The 14,954-nt window shown below is 42.6% G+C and overlaps 1 protein-coding gene across 12 annotated transcripts in view; it reads left to right on the forward strand.

The window, feature by feature from the left end:
• The window catches only part of MAP7 (microtubule associated protein 7), a 110,568-nt gene that overhangs the window by 20,582 nt on the left and 75,032 nt on the right, over positions 1-14,954 (forward strand). Inside the window, exon 1 of one of the 12 annotated variants that reach the window (XM_021279143.4) lies at positions 8,442-8,469. The exons of the other annotated variants lie outside the window; for them this stretch is intronic. Coding sequence (XP_021134818.2) covers positions 8,457-8,469 — 13 coding nt within the window. The 5' untranslated portion in view covers positions 8,442-8,456. Of the gene's footprint in view, positions 1-8,441; positions 8,470-14,954 lie in introns of those variants that run through there. 12 annotated transcript variants of the gene reach the window in all.

A 14,954-nucleotide genomic window follows, 5' to 3' on the forward strand; every position in this document is an offset into this window, starting at 1 on the left:
AACAACAGTGATTACAATAAGAGCTTTCCCATCTGACTGCAGTATTTCAGCTGAGTAGGGATTATTGAATATTACTCTGAAAAACAGCCAGACAGGGAAGCTTTAATTACTTGTGGCTGAGCAACAGTGCGCTGACTTCCCATTTTCTACACAGCACTTTCTCCTTTTCTTTTGACACAACCTATCTGGTTGTTGTTTTGCTCTGGTATTTAAATTAGATCGCATGCTTCATATGTAACATAGCATAACATATATATGTATATATATATAACACAAAATGTTTTTTGCAAAAGAAGAACATGGTGCTTTGCTTGTAAACCTTTTGAGAAGACTTTTCTACATGCAAGTATTAAAAGCTGTTGGGAAATTGCTGTAGGCATAGATTAGACTTTCATTCTGCTTTGCCTTCTGGGATCATTAAATGGGGAAATCCAGTGGGATCTGGCTTTCCTGTTATGTAGCAGATGCTGCTGCCCAGTTCCACATGCTGAAGTTGCCTTCCAAATGCCTTTACTTTATGCTGCTGTAAAGAAGTGCAATGCTGGATAACGTCTTATACTTTAGTTGAGCAAATCAACTGCATACTGTGACAAAAGTGCTTTGCAAGCTGTCATTGACAAATATTCCAGTACTTGAAATCTGATTATTTGAGGAAGAAAATAGATAAGCATTGCAAAGGCATTTTTTCTTCCCTTTAGGTAAGCAAAGTAGGAACACTTACATACTGGGACAATGTGAGGGTCTCCTTCTCTCTTTCTCTCTCCATCATATGACAAACTTTGGCAAAATGAAACACACAGTGTGCAGACCAAGATCCTAGATCCTCTTCTTGCTCTCTTAGAAGTCAAGTACTTTTCTTCAAAGACATTGGGGAAAATTCCTGTTAGAGCACTGCTTGCAGGAGTTAACAGCTAGGTGAACACTGAATTTTGTAGTCTGCTGTCACAGCTGAGAAGACTTCCAGTGGTATCAGGTGGCACCCACTATGGCTCCACTAAAGCACTTCAGTTTATTAGCATTTAAAAATCTAGGCTGCTTTCCACAGTCCTTAAAACCTTTTTCCAAAGGTCTTTTAATAAAGTCCTATCTGAATGAGTTGAAACTGAGAATTTAAAAAAAAAAAAAAAAAAAAAAAAGTGTGTGGACAAGACTTAGTGACCTTGAAGCTTTTAACATATTGCATGGGATGATTGTAACCAAATAGGCTGCTCTTCTCCAAGCCACAAATGACTTGCAGAGCTGTCATCCTGTCCTTTCTAGGTGTAACTTATGGCTAGGGCAGAATTAAGTCTGTCATAAGAAGGGGTGCTACCTGTGGGGAATGTTAATTGTAGAGAAGTCTGTTTTGGCAAGAAAGTTTAAGACAAGGCTTGTGCAAAACCACTAAAAAGGCTCAGCTAACTTTGTCCCCGTTGTAATTCTTTTGAACTGTTGAATTTGACCTCCTGTTTTCAGGCTTAGAGCACTTAGTTTTTCTCATGGTAATGGGCTGAAAGAGCTTAATGCTGCTTATTTGGTCTCTCTGGCTTATTTATTGACCTGAACCGCATTTGGCAAGTAAATAATTAGCTGTCTAATTGTTGCTTGAAAGAAAGTAACTGTGCAGTATCCATCTCAAAGAACAGAAAACTTCCAAGGGCGGGTATATCTCTAGTACCTAAAGCTGCCTTCAACAAACTGGTGCAATCACAGGATCAGAATCATTTAGGTCGGAAAAGACCTCTAGGATCATCCAATCTAACCTTTAGCTTCTCATCAGTCTTGTTATCTTCTGAATGAAATGGACTGCTTTGCAGCCCGACTATCAAGGTATTGCACTTTTTGAGCTGTGGTGGCCTTGAGTAGGCTCAATTCGACTCTACTGCATTTACTTTACTGCGAGCAGTGTATCATGAGTCAGAGAGGGAGGTGTTAAAAATGATGGGTTTTGGATGTCATCCAGCATGTATAAAGCTGGCACTTTCAAACACAGAAGCTAGAAGCGATTGTGCTGGTGCCATTGGCCTGCGCCTTAGAGATGGCATCACAAAAACAGTGGTACACTCAGTTCTTTGGTGTGTGGCTTCTGAAGTTTTAATTATTTAATAATGAACCCATCTCCAAAGTCATTGGCTAGCTTTGAAGGCTTGGGCGTTTTTGTTTTGTTTGTTTGTTTTTTTGGTGCAAGCACTCTAACTTGTGCTAATGAGGCACTGCTCTAAGACGAGGCTTTGGCTGCAGCATCCTCGCTGCCTGAAAAAATGTCTTGGAGAGTAATGGGGTGCCTGCTTCTGCTACTGAATCAAATAATAATTAACTGTCCCATCGTTATTCAGGCTCTCTTCACAGGTCTAGTAATTGCTGCGTTTGATAGTATGTGTTTTCTAAAATTTATCTACCAAAATTCTTGTTCTTGTTCCTCAGTTCAGAGCTCTTTCCTCAAAGAGTTGGCAGACACACAGCTTTGCTAAATGCAGAAGAGACTGTTCTTTCTGCAGCATTTTGTCTCCTAGGAGAAAGGAGAATTTCTTGAAGGAAGTCACACCAGCACCCGAGGTGCAGTTCCTGCTCGTTCTCCTGGAAGAACCCATGGATGTGTAGTCATACGTAGTTGCAGAGGTGATTGTAACAAACGTGAGTGGTAGTGCTTCAGCAGGGCTTGTGGGTACTGCGCTGTAGTGAACATATAACATTGTGACGCTGCACTGAGAAGTTATTTTTCAAAAGGTGTTCATTTTGTAAAGAAAAGAGCCTACCTACTGAATGGCTAGCTGAAGTTCTTGGGTCTTTCCTGTAATAACATACTAGTGAAAGTAACTTTTTATTTCTTTAGCCTGAATTTGTAGGACCTGCAAAGTGGTGGTAATAAAATGGAAATATTTTTAATTTGTTAACACTACTTAACTGCAAATTACAGCACCTCAAGCTTCTGCATTCTGTCCCTGTTTCATTCTTACTAATGAATCATAAATACTCTACTGCTTAATGCTAACTTCTTGCAACTAAAAGTTTCCTAATTTTGCTCAACAGTGGAAGCCATGACTATCATGACAGCTTCCTACTGAACAGTGTAACTGGCATTGTTGTTTAGGTACATACATTTTTGGGATAACTCTTAATAGTTGAGGCAGGTCCCCTTGCTAAAAGTTCTAAATGTGTAATTGTGGGTAAAGATGGTTATTTTGCACAGTTGGATCACGTTGTTGGGCACAGAGGGCTGTTTGAAGGTCTCCAAGGAGTGGAGATTCCATAACCTCACTTGAGCATCTGATGAATCTTCTTGGACTGCCTGGGTCACATACAAGCCTTGTTCCTGGGAAATGGTTTGTGAGGACTAGAAGAAAGATGTATTATTCATTTTCCTGGAATAGGAACTGTGGAGCACTTCTGTTGTCCTTCACTGCCAGCCAATTACCCTGCTGTTCTCTTGTTCTAGCTATAGCATGTCTTGAGCAGGTTGTTCCAGGACAGCCCTTGAAGTGTTTTAACTGAAAAGGGCAGAAGGGATCTTCACATTGTTCTTTTTGGTCTTGTGTCATCACGCTCAGCTCTTTTCTGAAAATGTTCTTTGGGGTTAGGGGAGTGATTTAACACATGATATTGGCTTTTGAGAGTCCCAATGCTGTGATTTAATTGAGCTCCTTAGTGTTTTACATACTAGCTTGCTGCTGAGAGCTAGGGCATCACCCATGCAGTTGCAGACCTGTGTAATCCCCAGAAGGGTGACTTTTACCACAGGATAAATCTATCGAGAGAGAGAGTTTCACAAAGTCTCTTTTAAAAAGCAACAAGAACAAAAACTTTACTATTTTTCTCCTAGGGAATAGGATAAAAGGACAGAACTCACATAATAAGCTAGGAGCAAAGCTACCAGTACAGTCAGTACAGTCAAGAAGCCCTGATTTCCACTTATTCTCATCCTACAGTGAATACTGACTTTTGCAGAAAATAAATACATTGTGTTCTTACTTGTAAGGGTTGGGTGGTGCTGGGGAAGGGGGAGTGATTTGTTCAGGTTTTCAGGAGCTTTTTCTGTTAACGCACTAAAGAGTTTGGTGAGGACCTACAGCGGAAGCACATGCCTTGTCAAGGGAGTTTCCAGTCCTGCAAATCTGACTGCCTGCTAATCAACAGAAATTAAGCAATGAAAAAATATCCATCCATTCATGTTTTGGTAAGTGAACAATGAAAAAAAATAATAATAAACCTGTACTTGTATGATAGATACAAGCTATTTTATTTTTGATCGGCTATTTTATTATGGAGATAAGTATAGACACAAAGGAAGTGGTGACACTTCTGTTTTTAATTAATTCCACAGGATTAGGCTGTTCCTCACAAATAGGAGGTTTAGGCTTAGGAAATGGGAGACCAAGTTCCTAAATACTGTGTTAAATAATGCTTTATCAGCGTCTTCTGATGAATACTGATAGACTGAAATGTGAAGGAAACTTCACAAGGACAAATAGATTTCCTTATTTACAATGTTTTTAAGACACTATCTCTAGAATCTTTTGTACTGCTTTAAAGGGAGATGAAGTGAAAGATATCGAAATTTATCCTTGAATTTTTCAGGTATTCTCAGGTTTTCTGATATTTTACATCTTTTTGCGAGCCCCCTTTCTCTTTCTTTGTGTAGACAGGTTTGTGCCGAAGCAGCTTCCTCCTCCTCCATCGGTGCTGCCCTAGGCACCTGGTAGCTGTGTCAGAAATGCAGGCCAGCAGGAGCGGCAGCTCCTGTGAATGGTTTCCCATTCTTTCTCTTCATTTGGTTCAACACTTTCTGTGCCGAGCCTTCATGGAAGTTAAGTCTAGAAAGTTAAGCATGGAGTTAAAACGGCAGCTTGCCCACTAAGCAAATACAGTGCCGCCATCGTACCGCAGCTTTTACGAGGGCAGGATAAAAGCTGTGATAATGTAGGTTAATGTTTACACTGTAAGGGCTGAACTTTAGCCCAGGGGAGCCCTAGACTGTCTCGGGGAGCTGAAGAGAAGTCAAATCCCTCCTGCTCCTGTTTGCAGTGATCCCAGGCAGCCCAGAGAGGAGGAGAGGCCGGTAGCCCTTCGAGTGACAGGCCCGTGGCAAGGCCTGCCGCTGAGCCATGCTGCGGCTGGAGGCTGCGCTCCTTCTCCTCCTGCTTCACCTGAAGGTGAAGCCTTGCCTGCCCGTGGAGGGCAATCCCCTGCTAATCCGGGGAAATCCATTTTGTCTCGGTCAGTTGATACAGGCAGCGATCTCTGTGCCCAGCCTGCGCTCCCTGCCTCCAGGAGTTGAGGCGGGGGTAGCGCCAGAGCCACCGGCTGCTGTCCTCTGCCCTGCGCCTCTCGCCACAGAGCTGGGGCACTCCTCTCCTCAGCTCCAGGGGCTGCCTCCAGTGCACTCGGCAGAGCACTGAGGTGCTGGAGAAGACAAAACACAAGTTAGCGTGATGTTTGACGAGGGGCTGAGGGGCCAGTTTGGCACTCTGAGGTGTGTGACCCATCTTTGGTCCCTCTGAACACTTACCACACTGGTCCTGACTTATTTCGCTCATCCAGCTTCTTACCTGGTCTTACCTGAAGTGGAAATACGTCAGCTGTTAGCTTTTCCTAATCTCTGCAGAAAGAGAAAAGTAGGAGGAAAACCACATTTAAAATAAAACATTATGAAACTGAATAAAGAAAACATCCATCAAATCTTGGGACTGTACTCCTGTAGAGTCAACTCTGTATAATATTAAAAGAAACAAACAAGTACCCTTGTCTTTACCTGGCCTTTTTATAAAAACAGCACATTCTAAGTATGTGAATGCACCCTTTTCCCCTTATGTTTGGTGCATATACGCGTGCATTCCAGCTCTGCATGGAGATAGCTTTCAGATGACCATCCCTTTTAACTTCAGCTAAATCATGTTTATTAAAAATTAACTTCAGAGGTATAAATTCAGCTTCTTCTCTCTTTCCAGTCCTGGCCCATGATGAAGGCTAGCGTCTAACCCTTCCTTGCGGCAGGGCTGCTCAGTCTTCCTGCCCTAAATGTATCTAGGGCATCCTGCAGCAGCTCTAGCACGCTGTGTGGCTATTTTTGGCAATGTAGCTTTTGTCTGGCAGTGCTAGGGAAGGATGGCATATGCTCCGTGCATACATGCTGGGCATGTGACTCATTTAAGGATGAATGATGCGGTTTGGTTTAAAAAACAAAAATAATAAAAAAAAGTACTTTAATACTTATCAGTATTAAAAAAAAAAAAAAAGCTTTCTATGTAATGTTACAAAGCAAACAAACTAATCTGCTTGACTGCATGAAATTTCATTTTCCTTTTTTATGTAATTGTGTGCTCAGTGGACCGTGCATTAGGGGGTGAATTAGCAAGTTAATTTACCTTACGTGTCCGTAAGAGAATAGCTTTTACGTCCTCAGGCCTTATGATCCAAACAGCAATGTGAATCTATCAGAATACACAAACACTGGTTTTTATTTTTAGAATCACTGTAGCAAAGGGCTTGGTTTAACCTGTTCTCTCTTCAGATTTTAAGTTCTGTTTTACAGTCACTATCAATGGGTTGTGTGGTTTTTATTGTTTTGTTTTGTTTTTTGGACGTGTTCTGAATGAGCTTGTTGTGTTTTCTTTAAAGTGTTTTTGTTTGTTTGCTTCCTATCCTTTATATGTGCTGTACCTCAGGGGGACCTCTTGCAGAGCAAGTTACCTGCTCATCATCAGAACAAGGATGGTATAATTAATTATAATTAAACTTCACTATTAATAATCAAAGATAATTGATGCTTATACTCTGTAATTTGAGTTGCAAGCTCAAGACAAGAGTGTTTAGCAATCTGCCTCCCTAATGTTCCACAAAACCAAGCGGCTTCAGGCTCTGAATTTCACAGGAAGGGCTCTGGAGCCTCAGTTCTCCTTTTGGCCATGGGGTAACCAGGTCCTCCAGCCAAAACTGGGGCCCAGTTGTACCAGTTGCAGGGCTGAAGAAGCAGATTTGCACCAGAGAGCCACCAATTTGAATAAACGAGATGCTACAAAGGGCTGAGGACAGAAGCGCTTTCAGGGAAAGGCCTGGATCCGAGCAGTGAGAGGTGAGGTGGGGTTAGAGCTCCAGGGGCTGCCACTGGTGATGGGTAGGTGGGAAGGCTGTGGCAGGATCAGGCCCCCAGCCCCTCGCCAGGCCCTTGGTTGGGCTGACAGGGCAGAGCTCTGACCGCTGTGGCCTTTCTGAGGGCACGGCCGTGGGGCAGCAGGCACAGCACCCGCAGGAGGTAGCCCTCGTGTGCCACTGGTTTGGTTTAACAAACTCATGATGTTTGTAACGCTGGAGGTGTTGAAGTGGGAGGGCTAAAGATCCGAATCCAATCTTTATTACTTTGTTACGTACTTGAATTTTCATAATAAGGGAATTTCATAAGAGAATTATGTTTAGCCATAATACTTTGCGCTGTAAGGTGTGAAATACTCATATGTAAAATATCATATAAAAAATGTGACATTCTTTCACAGGTATTTCTTTTAGTTTGAATACTTTTTTTTTTTTTTTCCTGAGGATGAAGAAAGTAATGTAGCCATTGTCAAGTTGCTAGTAACTGACATGCTAAGCAGTGGACAAAGTATTGCCATCAGTGATCGCACTGGGCATGTTGAAAAGGCTCATTTGGTATCAAGCCAATAGAAGCACATCAAATATTGCCAATGCCCACCAAATGCCAGGTGCCATAAAGCTTCAATACAAAAATCTCGGACATACCTAGGAGAGCAGTCTGCATGTGTACATGTGCAAAAATCCTTCGCTAGCACAAGATTCCATCTTTATTTATTTTGTTTACCTTGAAATGCATCGTGGGTTTCTTAGTATTCCTTAGTATTGCTGTGAGGTGATCCTTGCAGGAAGCTGTCTGAAATTTTCAGGGAGTCATTTTAAAAGGACGAAGGCCCGTCCAAGGCAGACGTGGAGGCTCTGCTGCCCTACTTCTCCGTGTTACTTGGGGGCAGGCTGGAGCTGGCTGGCCGAGGCCTCCCTCCCGGTGGCGTGTGGCACGATGGAAGTGGGGCAGTGTGGTAGGCAGCTGCCGGCACCAATAACCGGCGGCTTGAGCTGCTTAGCAGGGGCTAAGCCCAAATCTACTGACGCAGAGCACAGGGAAGTACTCGGCAGACTTCTCCCCCTCCCTGCCCTCGTATATAATCTCATGATGCTGTGAATGTGGCAAACTCCGTTTTGATCAGTTGTTGGGCCAGAAATGGTGAGAGCGGGTCAGATTTGACCTCCAAGGGCTATTTTGATGGTATGCGCCTTCATGGTTCCTGAGGCTGCACCTTTTCTTTCCGTGAAGTCTCCTTCTTTCTCCTCCCAGCTTGCATAATTGCCAGCCTGAATTTTTTTAAATGTAGGGTAGGAGACTGAGCGAAGCTGTGCAGATGAGGTGATACGGATCATGCTATGGACTCGCAGTAGACCTCAGCAGTGCTAGCGAATGTACAGTACTGAATACAATGGATGAAATAGGTAAGCAGCTCACCCTTCATATTTCCAGAAATAATCCTTTCAGATGGCTTCCCAATTAGAATTTTTAAAGAGAAAACTCAGTTATCTCTAGCCAGGGAGTGCATTTAGTCTTTTTCCCTATTTACTTTAATTTCTGATTAATTTTTAAAGAGTCTGATGTGATAAGGGGGCTGGGGAAGAGTAATCCGAGTGCAGTGATCTTTTGATTTTGATTTTCCAGGATACATTATCTAATGGGAGGTTTACGCAGTCGATGATAACAGCAAGCAGCAAAGTTATTTTGGGATGTTTTATAGCTCAAAAGGGACTGTTTTGATGATATGTCACTATTCTGTTTTAAAAGCATGAGAAACTTGAATTACTGCCTTCTTTAGTACCTGCTTTGTATAACTGTCTACACAATACTGATTGTTTTCCAAAGCACCAGGCTTCTTTTAGTCAACTCTGGACTCCAAGTAGGTATACCCTGGATATATAGTGTAGATACCTACTTGCTCACAACACCATTCAGTCAGTTTAATTAATTTTAATGTCAAATTTGTGAGACTGATGGATACAGACGATGGTAGTATGCAAAACAGGAAGGGACCTGCCTCTCTGTAATGAAATTTTTTATATAAGTGAAGGACTGTGGTTGCAAAAACAGCTACTGGTTTTTGGGGTTGGGATGTTGTGTTGTAGTAACTTTGGCATGAGAACATTTCCTTTTCTTCAGCTGCCCTGGGCAAGACAACTGCAGAAGGATGTTCTGTGGTGAGAAAGCTCTGTGAGAGGAGTTACTCCCCATGAGGAATTAGCAGAGCTTTTTGCAACTCACGACTCTTAATCTTTTTAGTTATTCAAGTTCGTACACGCAGAGCATGGAAGCAAGAGTATTATTTTGTGTTTTTCCATTTATTAGCACTTAGCTTATTTTCTGGTGACTAAGCCTAGCAAAATTTTTTAAAAATTAGTAAATTTGCTCTCTCATATGAAGATGCTTTTTTTTGCTGTCTCGTTTGGTCATGCAGCATGCCTGTTTTCCTCTTCAGTGGTTGCCTGGTGTGTTTACTCTGTAAGCTCTCAGGCAGAGCTGTTCTGCCATAAACTGTGGGCCGTGCCATGATGGTGTCTGTTTTGTTTGCTGACAGCTGTCTCTGAAACAATAAAAGAAAATGCATTTGATTCATTAATATGAATAAAAAAAATTCTTTTTTCCTGTGCTATGGCAAGTGCTACTTAACATACCTAAGAGTAGCCTGATATTTAATGTTGGCTTGATGCTGTCATGCTTTATATGTACGACACCATCACCGGGCCCTTATTTCCCTTTGTGGTGTTATCCTCCGTACACCTGGTGCCAGCTGCAGCAGTGGTTTTATTGTGTGTATCTTTTCTGTTTGTTTGTTTTGTCCATTGGTGCCTGGCATGCAGGGCTCTGGAGCTGATACAGAGGTGGAAGCCAGAAGTGGAGGTGGAGATGGAGAGGGCAGCAGCTCCAGGTGTAGCCTTGTGTTGTGGTGCCTGATCTGATGTCTGCCACTGCCATCTGCGTAAATCATGGCTGTCATATCAGCCTTGTTCTGAAAGTGGATTGCGTGGAAAGTTCCTTAATAATCTGCAAATCAAATTACGACAGTGAATTATCTGGATTTTTTGGATGCGTTTGGTTAAGGGAGGGTGGTGAAACTTAGTGCTCCTGGAAATAAAGGATTGCTAGCACTATCTAATAACTCATTAGTGTACGTATACACTTGGCTTTTTGCCTTGGCGGCTACAAGAATCTCCTGTTTTCATTCTTGAGCTTAGGTTGTAGCCCTTTCCTCTTGGGAATGGAGGATTTAGGCAGGGAAGCAAGGGGATGCTGGGCTGTAGAGTAGCTGGGAGGTGAACAAACCATGGCTGTAAGCTGAGACCACCACCCACACTTCAATGTAAGTAGGACCTTCAGGTGGGAAAGGCTTCAATCTGTTGTATCACTGCCTAAGTCTTTGGAAAATGAGTTTGTCGGAGTTACTAATGTTGGTTGCAAAAGCAGTGGAATTCTGCAGCAATCAGATAATGTCGCAATACAGATAGGGAAGTCTGGTGTAATAAAAAAACATTGAAGGATGTAAACAGAGACAGGATTTTGTTACAGGGCTTTGATCGGAGAATTGATAGAAAACAGAGCAAGCCTGTAGGCTGTTAGGGCTTACGTTGATATAATTCCTTTAACTGGTTATTTTTCAAAATAAACTGGAACATAATTGTCAAATTACCTAATTAAACAGGAAATTCCTGTTTGGGGGGGCTTTTTTTATTACGAAAGATAAATATGGGGCTGGTATCAATTTCTTCAATGTTTCTTATATGAAAATACTACCAAGTGAGGCGTTAGACTTCTCTTGCTATTATCCACTGCTGTGATGTACTTGTAAGCAGTGGTATAAAACCAGACCTGCTACAGTTTGTAAAATGTATGTACAGGGACCAAAATTTGTAAATGGGATATAAAAGCAGGGGTCGAGATTGTGCAAAATGATGCAAGAAGGAGGGGAAAAAAGAAAAGACTTGGAATAGATTTGCACATAGTAATGTTCTTGTGAATGTATTTCCTATAGTTTCTCCTCCTTTCCCTCATTTCTTCCTGCCGCACAGCTGCAAAGCAGATCCATAAAAGCAGAAAGATGGCATTGAGCAGGGGCAGCTGAAGGTGCCGTTACTATGAAATAGAAGGTTTGCCTCGTTGTTGTTACCCCTCAAAATGAGGAATTGTGTCGTGGAGTCTAGCTTCCCTTGTAGCATTCTTGGTTAGGGTTAGAGTGATGTGATGTTAGTAGGGTGAGAATCCCACTGCGCACCCCACATAACTGAACAAACTCTTTGATCAAGTTAAAATGACAATGCTTTTTTCCTTCCTTCTCATTTTCCTACAAAAAGATGTACAGGTTCCTTGCTCAAAAAGTAAGTAAAATAAAATAAGAATCTGTAGATCAGAATATGGGTGGTGTAGTCCATTGCTCTTTTCTCTGTCATAGAAATAGGATGAAAGACATTTTTTTCCAATGTATGCAGAACAGGCGCCAACTCAGATCTGTTTCAGGCATCTGAAGCAAAGGAACCAAAATTAGTCTTCCTGCATGGATTTTTTTTTTTCTTCTCTAAGCAACAGAAGACTTGAAATACTTATGTTGCTCAGCAGCAGAACGTATTAGAAAAAAAGTTATTTATTCAGGCACCTGAATGAAATGAGTGTGCAGCTTGTTGTTCTTCAGAAGTGCGCGATAAATGCATGAAGCAAAACGACACGTTGAGATTTGGTAACAAATGTTCTTTGGAAAACTTCAGCATTAAGCTACCTGGAAAAAAAAAATCCAGTCTTTTAAATTGTACCATTTTGGAAATTATGCTCTTAAATGAAATCCTGTGCATAGCTGAAGCTTAGCTGGTGATTTTGTATGCTTCCTGTAGGCAAGAAAAACAAATGTAAAGGTCTTAGTAAATGGCTGCTACTTGTACATATCTATTTTTAGAATATTATGTTTGTGGGTTTTTAAGATATCACAGGACATCAATGGGCACGGCAGATTAATAGGGTCATGTATCTTTGACTTTCAAGCTTAGGTGGTATTTTTAACACAAGGAAGCTGAAAAAGCATTTGAAACCACTGTCTGCTATTTTTAACATGTCTAGCACTTTAAAAAAATCCATATAATCCTCTTGAAACAGATGGCTACAGTGAGTTAAAATCCCACGCTAGGATTTGGGCTTCTACCTGATGTTGAAACCAATGTCATGACAAAGGGATGCATCACTGACCTGGAGGTGACAACCTATTTCGGACTTGTATTAAAAAAAAAAAAAAAAAAAGTAATGTAAAAGCACAAAGCACATGGACTTATGCAACAGTTCGCTTTCCTGATTTAACAACAAAAAAGTCTTCAGTATTTACGTGTGAGAGCTGTGGATCCCTCTGGATTTTGATTTGTCTGTTATTTTTATTTCTTGTAGTTCGTGCACTATCTCATCCTTTTCTATGCTACGCTGGAATATGGAAGTTAGTGGTAACTAACCGTCCCTGAACTTCTTTCATGTGCAGGAAGAAAGGCAGGAAGCTCAGGTCTTTCTTTAACTTCAAATCCTGTAATCACTTGAGCTGCCTAAGTGAAGGCAGGATTCAAACTCAAGTTATTGTTTGAGGTAAATGCGAGGATAACCCAGGCAGGGTCTGGGGGACAGGGCTGAGGTGAGGAGGAAGGTGTCGGTGTTGGTTTCGGAGCATACTGTTTTTTTATTTTTTGGAAAAAAAAAGCCATCTGTCCTTCAGCTGTCTATAGGACTAGAAGTACTGTAATGTCTCCAGAGATGGTGACAAAGTGTTGGTGTTCTTGTCCAGATAACTGGAAATAATTTAACACAGTTGGTGATTAATAGAGAAAGGGCATACTATTTCACTGTGCTTGCTTCCTGCTTTTTTAATGGTAAAAGGATACAAACGAATGGGAAGTGTTGACACACACTTCAGTTTTCACAGCACAGTCACTCAGTGGCTAAAATGTATCCCAGGTGGATCCCAGCAGTTAACCAGAGGTTGCCCTGCCCCCATCTAAATGCAAAACTAATTAACTTGCCTTTGCCCGGGTTGCCACAAAATGCCACAACTACAAGGATCTGCTCTGTTCTGCTCTCCATCCTTGTGGTGTGTACATTTCAAAGGGGCGCATCCTGCCCTGCAGCCCCACTGGGCACAGCCCAGCCGCTCCGAGGATGCGCCTGCCCCTCTCCTGCGCTACTGCCAGCTCTCCGTGGGGATGCTCAGTGCTTGTGCCTGCCTTCTCACCAACCTTCCTGCCAGCTGCAGCACTCGAGGAGCTGAAGCACGAAATGTATGCTAGAATATGGAAGTTCTTCAAGAGATGTCAGATTCTTTATGGAAAGCTGAAGAAGTCCTTGAAACTGGCAGCTCACAGTATCTGGTGCTTCTAAGGCTCTTACTGCAAAGCCTGCTTTAGTGTTCTTAGTTCATTGTTCTAAGACCTGCAAATAGTGCTTGGAAAAGGCAGCAAGCGTATAAATACCGAGCTTATTGATGACACATTACATTTTGTTTGGTGCCTTCTTAGTGAGACCTATATGAAAACATGCCTTAGTGTGCTGGGAGTGTTTCTGCGTTCTGGTTAAAATGTAGGATAACCGGGCAGCTCATAGGAGGGTGTGTGGGAGGTGTGAGCTGATCTTGGAGATGCATTCACTTGGAAAGCTGAGTTTCTCTGGACTTCAGTGACAGGTTGCTGTTAGGCGCGTTGGCACATGCTAGATTTAATCTCCCAAAAGCTGGTGATGTGACACAATGTTTTTCTCTCCGCTCGTTTTACCAAGAGGGAGCGTTTCAACTTGGTGACGTGCCCTGCTCTCCATTTCTTAATGCGGCTGCAGCTGACGGCTGCAGTGAACTGCAGAGCAAGCACGGAGCGCATTAGGAGGGATGTGGGGCAGGGAGTGGGAGCCCTGGTGCTCCTACAGCCCCTAGGAACGTCCTGAACAAGCAGGATTGCTGCTGGGCCTGCCCGACGAGTAGTTCGGAAAACTGGGTTCTCGTGAAATAACTTGATACTGCTACAGCCATGGTTGATTTGTGTTCTTTTAGCTGATGAAAATAAAGTGTGTTTGTGCTGAAGAGTGTTTTTGTTTTGTGTGGTTATAAAAAAAAAAAAATCTCTGTTGCTTTAGCGTATACTTATGCAAAGGTACAGGAGTGCAGGTAGTCTCACGAGGACAGATTTGGATGGGGTAATTTATTACCTTTAATTAAATCATAACCAAGTCTTTCCTTCAGCTGTACTGAATGCAAATATAGCTCTTAATCTTGCAGACTTTAATAGCCTGAATGCATCCGCCGGGAAGCACAGACGATGTTCCGTATGACTGCAGCAGGCTTCGAAACGATACGCCTAAACATGACCTGTAAGCAAGGCTGAGGCTCCAGGTAGTCACTTTCTGCAGCTTTCACACAGTTGCTGAGAGACACCCGGTCCCACAAGCCTCGTAGCCAGTGTCCCTGAACTCCTAGTGCTTAATGAAGGTGTGCCCCCAGACACCGCAGGGCCTGCAAACTTACAGGCAGGAGCGTGGCCTCGTTCCGCTTGTCAACCTGGAGCAGGGTCTGTGACCACAGTCTGCAAAGCCTCCTCGTCTATCCTGGGACAAAGCTCTTTGTACATTCGAGTCGTGGTGAAATATGTTCATTTGCAATAATAGAAGCATCTGTTAAATAAAAACACAAGACAGGGAAGCAGAGGTTATGTTCTTCGGGGTCTTTCCTTGCTGCTTCAACCTTGCAGCTGGCTGGCACAGTGGCCACAGAGCCTCCTGAGGCTGCTGTAGCGTAAAATGTGCATCAGCTTCTGCCTTTTTTTTTGTTAAAGGCTGCTATTCCTGTCTCCTGGGCACAGAGGAGGATGTGGAAGGGGTGAGGACAGGAAACAACAGTAAAAAACCTGACCCTTTCTTGTCCCTTTCCCAA

Source organism: Anas platyrhynchos, chromosome 3, assembly GCF_047663525.1.
Source record: "Anas platyrhynchos isolate ZD024472 breed Pekin duck chromosome 3, IASCAAS_PekinDuck_T2T, whole genome shotgun sequence".
Classification (NCBI taxonomy): domain Eukaryota; kingdom Metazoa; phylum Chordata; class Aves; order Anseriformes; family Anatidae; genus Anas; species Anas platyrhynchos.